This window comes from Brachycentrus maculatus, unplaced genomic scaffold (assembly GCF_059751285.1).
Source record: "Brachycentrus maculatus isolate JH-2025_06_01 unplaced genomic scaffold, ASM5975128v1 h1tg000122l, whole genome shotgun sequence".
NCBI classification, from domain to species: domain Eukaryota; kingdom Metazoa; phylum Arthropoda; class Insecta; order Trichoptera; family Brachycentridae; genus Brachycentrus; species Brachycentrus maculatus.
This window is the reverse complement of record NW_028280875.1, coordinates 617790-637169: the sequence shown is the minus strand read 5'-3', so window position 1 is coordinate 637169 and position 19380 is coordinate 617790. Positions and strand designations below refer to the sequence as shown.

The 19380-nt window shown below is 33.2% G+C and overlaps 1 protein-coding gene across 1 annotated transcript in view; it reads right to left on the bottom strand.

Annotated features, from left to right (window-relative positions):
- LOC148309483 (uncharacterized) overlaps positions 1–16641 on the bottom strand; it is a 42436-nt gene extending 25795 nt beyond the window's left edge. Inside the window, exons 1-3 of the mRNA XM_088260030.1 lie at positions 16413–16641; positions 16217–16303; positions 15766–15934 (exon numbers count right to left, since the gene is read on the bottom strand). Of these exons, the coding sequence (XP_088116156.1) occupies positions 15766–15934; positions 16217–16287 (240 nt within the window). The 5' untranslated portion in view covers positions 16288–16303; positions 16413–16641. The remainder of the gene's footprint in view (positions 1–15765; positions 15935–16216; positions 16304–16412) is intronic.
- Between the last annotated feature and the right edge of the window lie 2739 nt (positions 16642–19380).

Genomic DNA, 19380 nt, shown 5'->3' with positions numbered 1-19380 from the left:
TAAGCACAGGCAATCAAAATTTGAAGCAATTGTGTTTTTTTTTTCATAAAACTAGACTTTTTTCTGCGGCACACACTGTGCGGAACAATCGTTTATAGTACACTATCTGAGTGGTTTAATGCGTAATATTTTTTGTCTGCCTAAATAGTGTAGTGGTTAGCGCGCTAGGCTACCATGCTGGAGGTTCCGGGTTCGATTTCCAAGAGAGTCAAAATAAATATTAGTGATTTTCCAGTGTAATATTTATTTAATATGACCCTGGACTGGTACCTGAAGCGGAAGGCTGATCACCTTTCCTTCGTGTATCCTTTAACGATCAAGATAACACTGCTTCTAAACGACGCAGTGCCCTATGCACCATTGGGTGGGAATTAGAACAAAATGGCAATTTGAATAAATCTATTCAAACAAATTAGCCAGAAATCCTACACTCGATAATCTAGCGTTGCCAAATTAACGACAATGTCTCATTACGACTCCTACCTTTAGCGAGAATACAAAGTATTTTAGTGAAGCATTTTAATTGTTCCACAAGAAAAACATCGCGTTGTTTTTCTTATTGTCCTGTCATCGGGTGAGTAAACACTGTGGTCAAGTACTTCGCGCGAGTCTTTCAAGATTTAAATGAAAAGTATTCGCAATTTATTTGAATAAAACCTTTATTACATTCAAGTTTTGTATCGATATTTCTTTTTATAATATTTTATATAAAATTCTACCAAAAACCATAACTATAGTTTACACATGAGAAATTTTCTCATGTGTGTGATAACAGTCCAGGATTCGGACCTCACATACTGATAATAGAGTTTCTGGTTGATAAAAAAAGCTTCCTTTTATCTCACCAATAGATGTCTCTAGTGAAGTTCTGGTGATTCAAGAACAATGTTTCAAAATTGGTTTATATATTTAAAGAACTTTCAAGAATTTGAGTAGTGTGGTTGTCAATAATCGGTAGAATTGGTGAATGTTACACGTGTGTAAAGTGATCGCTTAAACCAGCCTGTGACGGTCGTCAGTCCCGCAAATGCCCAGACTTTCATATTCTTCTTCATCTTTGATGAGATGTCAAAAAATAATATGGTTTACATGTAATTATTATTATAATTAATTCGATCTATAACCGGAAACACGTTGCGAGACCGCGTAAGAAATATTTATATCCGGACCACGTTAAAGAATTGTGGAATTATTTAATTGGCTTTTATCATTGTCAACGTTACTGTCTTTAATGTACAAGCGGTATAATTCCCAAACAAATGCAATAAAAAGAAGGAAAATATCGTGCGGTCCCCACGACAACGAAGGCAATACTGAAATAAACACGTAAATAGAATGTTAGAGGACAGACTTTCACGTATCGCCCTTCGAGGAAACCCTCAAGAACGTGGGACCCCCAGGCAGACCCCGAAAAGGCGGAGAAATAGCTGCCAGTCGACACACAGATCCCCAGGATCTATAGAAAGATGGTGCAGAAGACCTATAGAAATATAACGAAGAAGAAGATTTAAAGAAAGATGAAGGATCTATAGATAGATGATCTGAAAAAGAAGATTTAAATTCCTGTATATCGCTCACTCCTTTCAAGAACTTCATAAATAAATAAAAACTTGATTTTTCAGGAGAACGTTTTTAAAGTTTAAAAATATAATAACACAATGTATTAAAAATAAATATCAAGCCACTTATTGAACTTTTTACTGTGGAACAGATCTTTTTAGGTAAAACCTGAAGGTTTTTTCTATATTTGAAAAATATTTAGCGTATATATTTAAAAAAAATATTAAACAATACCTTTTCTTCAAAATGCAAAAACAACATTTTCTGCCCTGTAGCGGGTAAATATTAAGTTTAAAAAATGCCTCTTTTGCTGGGATATAGTACATTTTTTGGGCATTCCCAAAACATGCACAACTGAAAATTTACGATTTTTGATTTATGACGTTCTTAAAAGGAGTGAGCAATAATAATATGTCAATTGGAGATCCCTCCAATTTCGAAAGTATGCGATGTTTTTTAAGCGAAGGGATTTTTAACAGTTTCTTTAACGCTTCGCAATAATGTAACACGTGTTATTTATTGTTATTATCATCAGTTGAAATGTAACGATATAACATTTAATTCGAGTTCCTTTGTGTTGTCCGTTAGGTGTTGATAGTAACGTCGTTGTTAATTTGAAATGACAACGCCAACGGACCTCTAAATTAAGATTGGACATTCGAGGAAATAATAAAGATATCTTACGGGCGAATTAAAAGGACGTCGATCCTCGGCCCGGGAGTTACACTCGTATTACGCCGTGCGAGTCATAGGGCATTTCACTCTCCTGGACAATGCCCCTAGAAAGGACAATGCCCACAGTGAATTGTCAACAGTGGCCCGACGTGCTTAGCACAATGGGGGTATCTACGGTCTGAGTAAACCAATCAATAATTGGTTGGAAGATATTGATTTTTAGCAAAAAGCTCACCAATGTACTTATTTCTTTTCTATACATGAAGTTTAAATAAATAAATATTATAACTTGTTTTAACTCCCTATACCAGCGGTCGGGGAACCGGTGTAAATTACCCCAAATGGGGTAAAAATGAATTGTGTATTGATTTCGCGTTTAATTTGTAGAACTCCATTTTAATTTATGTATTCATTTTTAAATCAAACACAGATTTTTTGAGTTTACAAAGTTGTATTTAATTAACAAAAACACATATAAAATTTATATTGTGACAATTGTTTCATTGTGACATTCGTTTGAAAATGCCATAACTAGGCGAAATTATGTGTTTTTGTTAATAAAATACAACTTAGTAGACTCAAAAAATCTGTGTTTGATTTAAAAATTAAAACGTAAAATAAAAATGAATTATTTTAGGGTAATGAGGATTTTTTTTTGTTTGCTATTTCATCTTATTAGTTTGGTGTTTTTTACAAACTTAAACAATTCAGAACTCGAATAAATGCCGAAGACTGTATTCAAATTGTTCTTACATCAAAAAGTTCCAATTTCGAAGTAATTGTATCAAACATACAATATAATATATGCGATATAATTTCTCCAAAAACTGAAAAGGATATCTGAAAACCTGAAAACCTGAATTTTTGTTTGATGCCCTATACAGAATGAATGTACACTGACGGGCTTGTGCCGGTAAAGCAATACCTTCTAACCAACTAAAACCAACCTAGTAATATAAGTGGTTGTTTGTACTTATGATATTATACTAATTTTGTATATTTTGTATATATATACTAAGTTACAATATATCTTCGTAAACCACGTGTGCAGAAACCTAGACTGTATATTAGACTCAACATACTATGAAAAACAAAAAAAAAACATTAAATATATATATAAATATATAATATATATATATATATATATATATATATATATATATATATATATATATATATATATATATATATATATATATATAAATATATATGTATATATATAGCTATATATATATATATATATATATATATAACGTGGTAATATTTTCCTTTTGAAAATTTAGTGTAAATAATATGTAAAGTGGGTGTATAATAATAAAATAAACAATGTGTTGCTTTGTAATTAAAGTTTATTCTTAATTTATCTTTATAATCATTTTTATATCTATCTATCTATCTATCTATCTGACAGTTAAAAATATTATCGGAAGTCTTTTGTTTTCTTCTGAGCGACGCATGCGACATCTAGTGGTAGAACTGTTTTATGTAGGTACTATTTGTAGGTACTTAATAAAATGTATAGGTAGGTACCTAGTTATTTTATTACATCTCCCCCCTTGGGGATGAAAATTCATAGTAAAATTTTCACTCGTCCTCCGGATCATCTTCTTGTAGTGAAGGGACTGGTATAAGTTTAGTGATATGATAAAGTTTTTTTTTTTTTTCTTTTTTCCTTCTTTTTTTCTTTCTTGTTTTTTTCTTTCTTTCTTCTTTTTTTTCTTTCTTTTTTTTGTAATTTTTTTTTCTTTTTTTTTCTTCTTGACCCTTTTAAAGTAGACACAGTTTTTTTTCAATCCATTTGTTTTTTTCTTTTGAATTCCTTCATTTTTATTCTGATCTCTTAAAGTATATTCTAATTTAACCAAATTTACAACTTTTAATTGTTCATCTGCATTTTTATTCGAGTTTACTACTGGATTCCTGCTTAGACAATCTACTTCTAAATTCTTCTTTCCTGGAGAATATTTTGTTTTATCTTTCGTAGAAGTTTTTTCTACTTTATTTTTATTTTCATTTTTCAAGCACTGTTTCTGTGTTATTTGTATGTCTTCATTTTTATTCTGATCTTTTAAAATATCTTCTAATTTAACCAAATTTACAACTTTTAATTGTTCATTTGCATTTTCCTTCGATTCTAATACTGGATTCCTGCTCATACAATCTGCTTCGAAATTCTTCTTTTCTGGAGTATATTTTATTTTATATTTTGTAGAAATTTTTTCCACATTATTTTTATTTTCATTCTTCAAGCACTTTTTCTGTGTAATTTGTAAATCTTCATTTTTATTATTAATCTTATCATCCTCCTTTGTTTTAAACCAGCACGTTGCTTCAGAGTGATATCGAGTTCCTTTATTTAAATTTTCACAAATCTTACATGGACTTTTATCTTTAATTTTATCACTAGTTCTTAGATTTCCACGTCTTCTTTGATTATCTTCTAATCGTTTTCTTTGATCATCTTCTAATTTTTCTCTCTCACTCCGAACATATTGTAGCAATTGTTTTAATACATCTAATGTTTCATAATCCATTTCCAATTAACAAAATTGTCGTTTCATAACGTGGTAATATTTTCCTTTTGAAAATTTAGTGTAAATAATATGTAAAGTGGGTGTATAATAATAAAATAAACAATGTGTTGCTTTGTAATTAAAGTTTATTCTTAATTTATCTTTATAATCATTTTTATATCTATCTATCTATCTATCTATCTGACAGTTAAAAATATTATCGGAAGTCTTTTGTTTTCTTCTGAGCGACGCATGCGACATCTAGTGGTAGAACTGTTTTATGTAGGTACTATTTGTAGGTACTTAATAAAATGTATAGGTAGGTACCTAGTTATTTTATTACATATATATATATATATATATATATATATATATATATATATATATATATATATATATATATATATATATATAGCTTTTCGACTGCATTCTTGTGCGTAAAACCTGTATACTAAACACTAAATCCCTTTCTAAAAAATAACGGAATTCCACATCTTATTTTATCCGTTTTTGCGCGACTGAAATAAATACCCTGACATAGAAAAAGTGTCCACACACAGGAAATAATGTCTCAATACAAGGAAAATATGTCAAGGGTGCTTTGTGGCTATGGAAATATGACAAATGACTAATCTCCCTTCGGGAAGGATCTCGGAACCGTCCACAACAGCCGTCGAGAAGAATTCCTTTGAAACGGCGCGGTGGTTTAACTTTGAGGACGTTGACATTTGCGAAATTTCAGTTTTCAGCGAACGCAAATATATTTCCGTTTAATACCAAAAATACGATACGCAGAAAGTAAATCAGTGACATTAAATTCCAATTAAAATACCGAACTCGCGTCGCAAATATTAACACAACATGTAATTAATAATAAATAATAAAACCCTTATCCGCACCCCAATGGTGCATAGGGCACTGCTTCATATGAACACAGTGTTATCTTGATCGTTTACACACGAAGGAAAGGTGATCAGCCCTCCGCTTCAGGTACCAGTCCAGGGTAATATTGAATAAATTTTACAGTGAAAAAATCACTTATATTTATTTGACCCCCCTGGGAATCGAACCCGGGACCTCCAGAACGGTAGCCGAGCGTGCTGACCATTACACTACAGAGGCGGACAAAATTTGTAATTAATTACATATATTTTGATCTGACATAATAAGAGATGGTAATTCAGTTCTCGAAAGACATGTTCCTATTTCTAGTTATTATATTTTCGCTTCCATTTTTAGTTTCATTAATTGATTTGGCACTCACTTTGTGGTAATACCATAATATCTATCCAAATTTTATTTAAGTTTAATTTAATTAAACTTCAAGTACAGAAAAGAAATAAGCACATTGGTGGGCTTATTGCTAAAAACAATTTCTCACAACCGACCAAAATCAGAGCAGTGATATTAGTCAAAAAGTTTGATACCATATATAGCTGTTTGCAATCAGAGGGTAGATAGTACTTGATCATTAAAAAAAAAAAAACAAATTAAAAATTGATGATAATAAGGAAGACAAAGGAAAAAGAGAGTTTAAGGGAAGGAGGTAGAGGGAGGAGGTTTGATGGACAGTTAGGATTGTAATGATAGATAGTAATGTCTCAGACGTTTCTTAAAAGTTATTAGAGAAGGTGCATTTGTTTACAAGGAGAGGTAATTCATTATATAGTCAGGCCGCCTGGACAGAGAAGGAATTACTGTAGAACGATGTGTTATGGCGAGGAATGGAAGGTGTTCTTTCTTGGGTTTAGTTTTTTTAGTTTCACTTGATGAAATTTAAAAGAAAACACTTGTTTTTTACTACATGAATTATATTTATTTAACTTTAACGACTTGTTTCGGAACCTATACTTCCATCTTCATGTCTAAACATGAAGATAGAAGCATAACCTCCGAAAAAAGTCGTTAAAATAAAATAAATATAACTCAAGTGGTAGAACCAAGTGTTTTGTTTTAAATTTCATGAAGTTTTAAAAATCATGTGTTACCACAAAGTGAATGCAAAAACATTAAATAAAATAAGTTTTACTTGGTAAATATCACTATTTCTTGAAATCTATTTGCGACACGTGTTTTGATGCGTTCCACATCATTTTCAAACGCCGTATGTGAAGCTAAGTATAAAATTTAGAGTTGTATCCTTGGGACGCTGGAGGATGAAGAATTTTTGATATTGAGATTGATTTTGGATGAAGGATTTTTTTTATCAGTGGGAACATAGATTATATTCTATTTCATATCATAACCTCAATAACCTCACAAAATTGATAAACTAAGATACAGATAACCCATAAATATCCCGACGTGTGCACATCGCCACAATAAATAGTCTGAAATAAGCTCCAAGACAATGATCCAACATGAAATCTATACAAGCACTATTTCTATTACACGGGCAACACATATTGCACTATGGTTTTAACTAGAAACCTGTAGGCCCTTAGACAATTTGTTTTAAATTTCTGGTTAGCAGTAGTAACCAGTTGTCTTGAAAGGGTTAAAACAAAGTTTATGTGACGTCATCGTAATGACGCTGTCAAAGAAAATCCATGAAATAAAGCATGGATAATTTTGATTTAAATCGTGTTTACTGATGCGATTTTTACACACGGAAATATGTTACTTATAGAGTATGATATAAAGTAACAAAAAGTAAAAAAAAAGCAAAAAAACTCACTCCCCAGATACAGTTTTGTTCGCACTTACGGACAGGTTAATTCACTGCGCGGAGTGCAGAATTAAATACTGACTAGTCAAATTCTGGTAATTTCCTATTAATAACACCAGGTGTTGTGCTAGTATTCTGGTCCATCGTCTCTACAATGGCCAGTTGTTGATCCTAAATAAAAATAAATGATTTTCGGGAATTAAGCTCAAGACGCGGGTTAAATGAAATAATTACTTTTCTTATTGCGACTTGAGACCGCTAGATTTATAAAAAGCTGGCGCTTCTTGAAATCAGATTATCTTATCGACAAACTCGGGGAAAAGGCTTGTTGGAAACTAAAAGATTACCATCTCGAAAAGCATACAAGTCTTCTCGGCTGCTTCCGAGAAAAGCTGTTTTAAAAATGTCCACGCTACGAGAAGCAACGTGATTCCCGCCAACTTTCTCGTGTCAAAATTTATTTATTTCCACAATGAACTGTCAACGGTAACCTAACGAGCTAATCACAGAGGGGGTATCTACATTCGAAGCGAATTGGCTATATAAATAATTTAATATTCAAGTAAAAAAACTACTAAGAGGAGATAATCCAGAATTAATGAATAAGTATTAGGACATTTTTTTAAATTAAACACTTGAATATACCACTTTAATGAGTTTTATTTATATAAACGACTAGTTTCGAAAACTTACAGATGTTTTCATCTTCTGGTATATCTGTAAGTTTTCGAAACTAGTCACATATATAAAAAAACTAATTAAAGTGGTATATTCAAATGTTTAATGTTTAAAAAATTATCAAAATGTCATTCCACAAAGTTAATGCCGAATCAATAAGTAATAGTATTAGGACACACGCAAATTATTGTAAATAAATATACTGGTCAAATAATAAGCTCAATAAAAAAAATTAATTTCATTAATTGATTCGGCAGTCACTTTGTGGTAAAATCTATCCATTTTTAATTTAAGTTTGAGCTAGTAAATACTACTTTTTCTAAAAATGATGCGGAATGCATCGAAACAGGTGTCACAGTAGATTTTAAGAAATAGTGGTATTTACCAAGTAAAACTTAAATTTTAAAAAAAATCATGTTTTCAGGCGGTTATATAATCAAGTATGTGAATATAATCCAGGATTCGTACCTCGCATACAAATGGAAATAGTCTCTGCTTAATAAAAGCTCTCCTCATTGGTGAAAGATTGGTGAAAGATTGGTCAAAGATGGCTGTTGTGAACTCATATGTACTGTGTCATGAGATTTTTTTTTAGATTTTTGCGCGGTATGATCGATAATCCTGAAATTATCCGGAGAATCGGTCTGTTTGCTCCCGATAGTTATCTAAGACAGCGTCGGCATATTATAGATTGTTTCACATTCCTATACACAGGACCAACCTGCCGATGGTTATGCCTGTAGGAAGAGCTACCGTTATGCTGAACAATATCACGCCGGATATTTATCTGTTCAATGTATCTGAGAGGGTATTCCGAAACGGGATTCTTCTACATCGTTTACAAGAGTGTTCTTGCTTACTTTCTAATATATGTTTTAATGTATACGCTTTAAAGTTTAGTTTGTAATGTATATATTAAAAATAATCGAATAAAGTGAAATGGAAATTGAATATTTAATAAATTATCTAGGAGCTCCGAAAATTTTAAATGTGTGGTAGTCAATCAAGGGCAGAATTTATGAATGTTGCACGTGTGTAAAGTGATCAGTTAACCAGCCTATAACAAGGGTCATAAGCCCTGTAAATACCCAGACTTCCATATTCTTCTTCATCTATGTTGAGATCTCAAATGTAATATTAGAACAGCTGATAGAAGACAGGATAGCTCGTGACAGACTTATTTTAAGTGCAGTAGGAGGAAAGTGCTGTAAAATATGAACGCACAAGCTGATTTAAAAAATATCGTTTGTCATATTCTTGACACTCTTGTTCATGACATTCTCATTTTCCTTGTAGCGCGAGCGTTCGGTACCAAAATAAATAAATGTTTACATATTTGCGATACACGGGTCATATTTTACACGAGGTAGTCGTACAGATTAGCTGTGTATAAACATAACACAGGCTAGTCGAGTACGGGCGTGCAACCCCGAGGTCACTATTCTAGTTTTCTTACCAAAATTGTCCTTTTCCTTGAAGCAGTATGTCCCTGAGCTCCTTCACATACGTCATTCAAAATATTACATTTTAAAGGTGTCTCAACTTGATATGAAATAAATATCGTTCCTTTTTATATGAAATGAGATTCTGAGCAATCTCAGAGCTTAGCACCTGGCATTTGGCTGGTTTAAGCGCTCACTTAATACAATTGTGTATAGTTCACCATTCTGCCCATTATTAAACATCCTCCTTATTTTTCTTCCTGGCTACATCCCAACTGATCGTCTCTGTAGACTGTTGGGGCCAGCTTTCCTCGTCCTCAGGTTGTAGGTCCTTCTATCATGGCCAACGTCACCTAGGCCATGCCTTTATATCAAGTTATCTATCTGTAGCATCCATGAATTCTTTTGTCTTCCTCTCGATGACTTTCGAGGAAGATCCATGGCGATTGCCTGGTTTATATATGATCAGGTTCTCTGCGCCCTATGTGCCCATACCATCTCAATTGACTTTCCTCTACCTTACTATTAATGTCACGCTTCCACGATATTTTCATCACATATGTCGTCAATCACAACATTTTGAGTGTGTCCACATCTTTTGTCACAAATTCTAAGCTGTACCGCGCTTAGAAGTATTCTTTTAAAATCAATTTTGATTTGCCAACATAGATGAAGAAGCGTATTAAGAAGTCTGGATATTTACAGAGCTTACGACCCGTCATCAGCCGGTTTAAAAGATAACTGTAAAATTTAAGTTTTGTACTGACACTGCATTTTATATAATAAAATGCAGACTGACGATGTCGGTTACGATGAAACCCGGTTGCTGGTCAAATAAAATTCATTCGGAAAAAATTACATAAGTAGTTGTTATTTTATCATATAACTGTAAAATGCACGATTATGCCCATGATTTCGTTCGATTATTCGAACCCTTATCCGCACCGCAATGGTGCATAGGGCACTGCATCATATAAACGCAGTGTTATCTTGATCGTTAACACACGAAGGAAAGGTGATCAGCCCTCCACTTCAGGTACCAGTCCAGGGTAATATTGAATAAATATTAAAGTGCAAAAATCACTTATATTTATTAGACCCCCCTCTGGGAATCGAGCCCGGGACCTTCAGAACGGTAGCCGAGCGTGCTGACCATTACACTACGGAGGCGGACAAAATGCCCATGATTGACGACCATATTAACCAAATTCGGCAAGTCGTGTACAATACAACACTTCAACATTTTCAATACAACATTTTCGATAAAAAAAAATCATAGCAGACATCGCTGCATCTCTGGTTGAAAAATGCTAGAAAAGTGGGTGACATACACCATATGTGAATATTAATTTTAAATGACATATTTTAGTTCAGTACCAACCCGTTATTAAATCAATCATATTTAAAATTTCAATGAAGTTTTACCAAGAAATTTGACTTTTGTTTCTAAAAGTTGCAATAAAACCAAATGATTTATTTTATACTTTGAAAACATGGTCCCCTTTGGTATATTTTTTTTTTACCAGTATTATTTTGAAATAGGTTTCAATTCAGACAGTTCAAAGGAAAATATGACAAGGAACTTAACAACCAAATAATAATAATTTACCGCTTTAAAATAAAAACGAATTTCAATCGCTAGAATCTCGCTTTGGAAGTGGAAATGATAAATTATAAGAAGTCTACACGGAAAAACCAATGAACGTCAATTAGATGAAGCGGAGAAGTCGTGGATAAAAACTTAAAATTCAAATAAACCATGGAAGCTTTATGGAAAAACAAACGCTAAGATGCGTTTTTTTTTTAGATGGGAGTTGCATTTATTAGCTTGGTTATTATGTACAAGGTTTATAGATCATTTAGTGGATTTTTGTTTCTTCTAGCTAATTAAATATGTTTTTATTTGAATCTGTGTTGGGAACAGGAGAGATACTCTAGTGTGGGTCAATCGGGAACTTGTCAGCATTTGCTTATTGCTGGGAGGAAACCACGTTGCACTCCTCAGGAGAAGGCGGACTGTTGACTGTCATCAGCAGACCTTCCGGGAGTCTAGATGCTTACTAAATAAAGTAGATAGCCAAATGGATAGCCTATAATATAAGATATATTATTTTAAGAAATAAAAAAGACTTTGTTTTTTTACCCACTCACATTTTTATTAACCAACTAGTTTCGGCAACTACCTGTTGCCCTTTTCAGGGTTTAATTTATGACTTATTCAAAATATGACTTTTATTCAAAATAATATATCAATATGATCCACAAAGTTAATGCTTTCAATATTCAAAACATAATATAAGAAGGCCTGCTTCTTACGATTGCAGAAAGCATGTGGGAAGGCATAAACTACAGAGGACGACCCGCTTAAATTACATGGACCAAATTATCTCCGACACGCGCTGTAGGGGGTATGCCGAGTTGAAGAGAGGAGGGTATGCCTTCCACACTCACATCTCAATATGCTTCTTAATCTAAATTAGTACTTTTATTTTCCAACAAAAAAATGACATTCATTGCTACACCCGAAGATTCTTATAACACTGACGCATTTATTCGTAAATCTAAAGCCACTTATAAAAGTCTCAATCGTCGCTTAGTCTTCAAACAAGAAAATGCGACACTAAAAGCGCTAAGTGACAATCGGAAAGTGTCGGAAAGTCAGACGGATTCCGTAGAAATGGAAGAGTTATCTTCGTCTAGTTTGGTCTCGGAATTCAGACGAAACATTTTGATTCGAGCAAAAAAAACAAAAATGATATACTAATGCAGTTTATTCGTGGAAATGAGGAAAGATGTGTCTGCATTTGTGTGCCCGGGGTGTATGCAAAAAGGACAAGATCTTAAGAAATAGTGGTATTTACCAAGTAAAACTAACTAACTAACCAACCATCACACCGCTTCCCCGCAGGGGTAGGCAGAGAGAATTGAACGCCACACCACTCTGTCCTTGCAAGCATTCTTCGCCTCTTCCAAGTTCACGGATCTCCTCATACATACCCGCCGATTATTTCGACTCCTAACCTGACCGCTTTCAAGTATTTGGCATACCCGATCGTGCCAAGTTTTTCTCGGTCTTCCTCTGCTTCTTTTTCCAACAACATTCGCCTCATAAATTTGTTTTACCGTTCTTCCCTCACTCATTCGTTCCACATTTCCAAACCATCTCAACACACACCTTTCTTAATTAAATCGATAATGCTTATCTCAGCTTTGCATTACTTCTTTATTTCATCATTCGAACATCTATCATACATCGTTTTGCCGCACATTCGTCTGAGAGATCGCATTTCAACTGCACTCAGTCTATTTTCATCCTTATTTTGCCAACTACATGGTTCACTTCCATACATTAGGGTTGGAACCAGGACTCCGTTGTGCACTCCCAGTTTAGCTTTCGGGGAAAGGTTTTTATTTGCTATATCTGATTTCAGCGCACCGCACAGAGTGCACTCTGTTCCCAGCATTCACTCTAATTTCTATATCTTTATCAATATTTTCATCCCTAGAAAACATACTTCCCAAGTATCCGATATTATCGATCTGTTCCATAATTTCCCCATTTAGCGAAATTTCACACCCAGATCTACTATTAGAAATAGGTATAGGTAAAGTATGATATTGAAATATTTCTGTGTGTAATAAAAACACTTGTTTTTTTTTTTTTTTTTTTTTTTTCTTTTTTTTTTTAAATAATTAAAAATATATATTTTAAATATAACAAATATTTATCACATACTTAGAATCGGACGTTGAATGACTTAATATTATCGAATGAATTGTTGGGTTATATATCGAAAATTAAACAAGGTTTATTGGATTGAATTCTACATTTATTTATGTATATGTTAATACGTGACGCGTTTCGCCTTATTAATACATTATCAAACACACCACGAATAATAAGACGAAACGCGTCACGTATTAACAAATACATAAATAAATTATTATTTAAGTATTAACATATAACAAAACATAACATTTATTTATGTAACATAACATATAATATAACATTTAACATATAACATTTATTTAAGTATTAAGAGGCGAAGAATGTTTGCAAAGACAGAGTGGTGTGGCGTTCTATTATCTCTGCCTACCCCTGCGGCGAAGCGGCGTGATGGTTAGTTAGTTATTCAGTTATAGTTATAGTTAGTTAAATAAATGTAGAATTCAATCCAATAAACCTTGTTTAAATTTGGTTATATTACTTATCAATTCAATATGGAATTCTACCAACTGTCTGCAGGTACAATAAATTATCGAATGACTTTTAAATTCAGTTGTGAAGACAGCCTGGAAGCGATTATAGTAATTCCCGCGACCAGATGTGGAGGGTCCTGAAGTATGTCGCAAGTCTGGTCACCAGTGCGCGGTGTCGCGTCGCATCGGTGCGTCTTCCTCCGGGAATAGTCCCACGCTGTACTTGTGACTCAATCCACGCACAAATAGATGAGACACATTCTTATACACACCACGAGTATTATTGAACCGAGTCACCGCGACATGGGACATAAGATATAACTAAACTAATCGTAATGATTTATTTCATTCAATTATTATATTCGATTATTCACCAATATTTTATGAAAAAATATCATTTTACTTTGAGAATACCAAACACACGCGATACCTACATATACTAAGGGAGCTTGTGCACTGAATTTTACCTTCCGGCACTTCAGTTAGCGTGATAAAACGATGATTGGCATGTGCTTTTGTCCATCTTTCTTCGGATCGGTGCGTGAATTCGATCACGCTAAACTGTCGTAATCGCTTTCATTTTTCAAAACCGGACTGCCGGACGGTAAAATTCCGTGTAATTCCGTGTAGTGTACAAACGCCCTTAGGGCGTTTGTCCACTACACGGGATTTCACCGTCCGGCAGTCCGATTTTGAAAAATGAAAACGACTTCGACAGTTTAGCGTGATCGAATTTATGCGCAACGTGTTCACGCACCGATCAAGAGCACCGATCCGAAGAAAGATAGACAAAAGCACAAGCTAATCCAAGCCAATCATCGTTTTAAAACGCCAACTGACGTGCCGGACGGTAAAATTCCGTGTAATTCCGTGTAGTGCAAAAACGCCCTAAGAGTTGCGAATACTAACGGTGTAACGCGTGTCATAATATGGAAATGATTTTTTGCTAGATTGAAAATAAATCACTTTTGTAAGACAGTCCCAACAATGTGCCTATTTTAATTTCTTTCGAGTTTCAGCGGCGTGTACACAAAACAAAACTTTGATATCGTGCGAAGTCAATGAAAAAGCTATTAAATTAACAAAAATCATTGAAACCTAAGGGCCAGACTCGCGATAACATATCTCATTCAGCGTTCGGCAACGCTAAAAGCCGCACGTCATTTCACGCCCGATTTTTTTTATGAATATATCGTGGCAAAAAACGTTAACTCGAAAATATGCAATTTTGACTAATGATGCAGTATTATAAAGTTTTCAACGTTCTATAAACTGGCAAAATACACTAAGTTACATAACTATAAGTTGCGAAACAAACCCTAAAGAGGGCAAAAGGTTGTTGCCGGAACTTGGTTGGTTTTCAATTAAAAAAGTGAGTGGATCAAAAAACAAAGACTTTTTATTTCTCCAAATAATATATTACAATGATCCACAAAGTTTATGCTTTAAATATTCAAAATATAAGCTGGTACTGCTTAGTAAGGTAGAGTAGGTACTGGTTGCGTTTTTTTATGTTATTTTATATATAGCTCACTCCTTTCAAGAACGTCATAAATCAAAAATCGTCAATTTTCAGTTGTGCATGTTTTCGTAATGCCCAGAAAATGTACTATATCCCAGCAAAAGAGGCATATTTTAACTTAATATTTACCCGTTACAGGGCAGAAAGTGTTGTTTTTGCATTTTGAAGAAAAGGTATTGTTTAATTTTTTTTTAAACATACTAAATATTTTTCAAATGGAGAAAAAAACCTTCAGGTTTTACTTAAAAACATCTGTTGCACAGTAAAAAATTCAATAAGTGGCTTGATATTTAATGTGTTATATTTTTAAACTTTGAAAACGTTCTCCTGAAAAATCTTTTTTTTTATTTATGACGTTCTTGAAAGGAGTGAGCGATAATATAATATATTCTATAACATTATATGTTATTTGGCTTTTATATGTTTATAAGTTGTAAATGGCACTCTTTTCCTGCCTATATAGAGTGCACACCCCTGCATATCTACATATCATATCAGTCAACTTACCTCTCGTATGACGACTCCATATTCCTGGCATAGCTCCTTATGTCTCTCGGACAGGTTGATGTACCTCTTCAGCTGCGGTTCGTGAGGGTGCCTACCGCAACCGCACACTGGGTACCCCTTCTCCTTCAGAGCTTCTATGAAATGTTCGGGTACCGGAGGTTCGCATGCCCTGGAAAAAAATTACAACAAAATGATACACCTCTCCCCATCCCCTCCCGCCCTTACCCCTCCACCGCGAGCCCCTTGTTAAAAAGTTGGCACCCCACCCCTGCCAAAATGTAAGGTCATGTGTGATAACTGTCAAAATGTAACGTCCAAAATAAAATAAAAAATACATCTTGAACCAATTTTTAATAGCAGTGTGATAATGTATAATTCCTGACTCAATAAGGATTAGAAGAAGAAATATATAAAAGAAAATATTTACAAAAACAAATTGCAAATTAATTACCTGCCTACCACGCGTAACGAGTGTGGCCATTTATAGTCGATGTGGGTGACGGATTTCATCTCGTTTGCCATTTTATAATTGTCAAAACTGAAAAGATAAATAATTGATGTATTAAACACACATTTTGTTATTGTTGTAAATTATGTTTACATCACAAAAATCATAACAAACTATTCCACCAAAAAATATCACTTACCGACCAATATCGTCTGAGAAAAGTGAATAGTTTTTAAATGTTTTTTATTTTTATTTTTTAAATAGTCTTCTTTCACCTCGATGTGTTCATTTTCATAAATTTAGTGACGATCTTAGAAGCTATTTCAAAAATTATGAAATTTATGAAACCTTTAAATACTAAAATTTTGAAGTGAAGGTATTCCTCCATGTGTAAGCCAAATTATTTTCCCGTATAAAAAAGACCTTTACATTTAAAAATAGTTATTGACATAAAAATATAGTTCTTTTGTTTTGAGAGATACTATTTTTAAATAATATTTTTGCTTGAGGCTAGATATTAGTACACGGTAGGTAGGAGAATTGTGCCTGCAATTTTCACTCATGAATTACATGAAATTATAGTAACTTTAAACAACAAGAGTAAATCCACTTATGAGTAGGTATAGGCTATAATTTTCATTAATTAATTCGGTAGTCACTTTTTAATAAAATCTATCCATTTTTAATATAAGTTTTATTTGGTAAATACCACTATTTCTTAAATACGGTGTTTGAAAATGATACAGATGCATCAAAACATATCGTTCACTCCTTTCAAGAACGTCATAAATAAAAAAAAGTCAATTTTTAGTTGTGCATGTTTTCGGAATGCCCAGAAAATGTACTATATCCCATATCCCAGCAAAAGAGGCATGTTTTTAACTTAATATTTACTCGCTACAGGGCAGAAAGTGTTGTTTTTTCATTTTGAAGAAAAGGTATTGTTTAATTATTTTTTTAAATAAACTAGTTATTTTTCAAATAGAGTAGCGATTGCCTGGTTCACAATATGATCAGGTTCTCTGCGTCCGATGTGCCCATACCGTGTTCAATTTTATCAGTCATCCTACGAATTTATTAAATGAAGATGTAGTTAAGGGCAGAATACAATTGTAAAGATTACAGATTAACTAAATGTTGGCAAAGATCGACCTAATAATGACTCTTTCCGTATGGGCCTTTCGTTAGGAGATTAAACATCAGGTGTAACCTAAAAAGATCTGTTGCACAGTAAAAAGTTCAATAAGTGGCTTGATATTTATTTTTAATAAATTGTATTATATTTTTAAACTTTAAGAACGTTCTCCTGAAAAATCAAGTTTTTTTTATTTATGACGTTCTTGAAAGGAGTGAGCGATATGTCACAATAGATTTTAAGAAAAAGTTGTTTTTACAAAGTAAAACATAAATTAAAAAAGAGTATAAAACTAATAAAGTTGAAGCCATAGTGGTGCCACGGTGTTGCATAAGCCATAGCTAGATTTCAGAGTCATTTAGACGTTAGGTAATTCAAAAATTCGAGGCAAGATATTAGGTAGAAAAACTATCTCGAGGGAGTAGATATTAGGTAGAAAATTAGGTAGAAAAACTCATTCAGAGTTCTTTATAAAAAATCACATTACAGATGTGCAGTTCAAGTAGTGTATGTAACCCCAAATGCCCTAGCCATCTGCTTATTGCACTTCTCTTCGAACATTTTCTTTCCCATATATTAGTGATGTTTTTTACCTTTTTACACTCCTTTACATTTTATCGTTCCTTATATTTCACTCCTATATCCAAAAATCTGAACAGAACTGGCCGCCTTGTCTTCTGGCAGTCAAAGTTAACACCATTGTTAAGAAAAAAGAAAAAACTGAACTTCAAAAGAAATACTATTTGGTATCCCATGCACTCTATTTGTGATTGATCTTTACTGCTGTTAAAAGACAACAATAACATTGTACGGAATTGTGACATGATATTTCAATATATCGTAGTCATACAGGAGAAAGTGACCAAGTGCATTTTTTAATAAAACGTGATCATTGACTATTTGATATCTTACTAGCTTTATATTGCCCTGAAAAAAATCCCAAAGGATTTTAAACTTGGAAGTATTATATGTATATTGTCTCGTTAAAAATGACTAACTGCATTGATGTTTATTTTCTTGCCAAGCAAAAGTAACTTAAATGGCCCTCCTGAACTTTTTACATTTTGTTAGTTGGTCACTTTCTCCTGTACGACTACGATATGGAAAATACTCTAAATTTGTTTACCATTTGGAAAAATACAAATGTGTTAGTGTATAGTTTTTGGGGGGATTAAACCGGTTTCAAGGTGTGCAGCAAGGCTAAATAGGATTATATTAGCAGTTTTTCTATTTTCTAGCCCATGTGTTTCAGTATGGAATAGGGCATAATATATCGGCAACTATAGAAACATCAAGCTGATTTATTTATTTCATCATATACAGGCGGACCTCATTTTTCGCACAATTTGCTATTTCCCACTTAAAAAATAAAAACTATTTTTGGGGAATAATGCAAAAATGTATTTTTTTTTAACGTGCAGTTGATTTCCTTTCACACTATGAAATGCATATGAACTAGGTCCGTACAGTGAAAAGTTTTATCTACGTACTGAACGAATGTGATCCCAATGGAGAACGCATATCTCAAAAGCGTAGGGCGATCCATAATAGCACTTCATGTTACAGAACTCTTTATGAAGAAAAGAAAAAAAATTGTAAAATACATCTAACTCTTGACAAGTTATAAAGAAAATATAATTTTTATTCATTATGTACTTTGTAGTAGTTTTTTATAAAAACAAATTATTATGTACAATTTTTGGTGTTTTTAAAAAAAATTATCTTTCTACTTTTATACAATCCCTGGTCCCTGAGGCGCAGGAATGATCACCTTACCTTCACGTAAGTAACGTTCGAGATAACACTGCGTCAATATGATGCAGTACCCAATGCACTATTTGGTGCAGATAAGGGTTAAAAGAAGACATTTCGCTTACTTCTTTCAACAACGTCATATATCAAAAAACTTGATTTTTCAGGAGATCGTTTTTAAAGTTTAAGAATATAATAAAATGTATCAAAAATAAATATCAAGCCACATATTGAACTTTCTACCGTGCAACAGATCTTTTTGGGTAAAACCTGAAGGTTT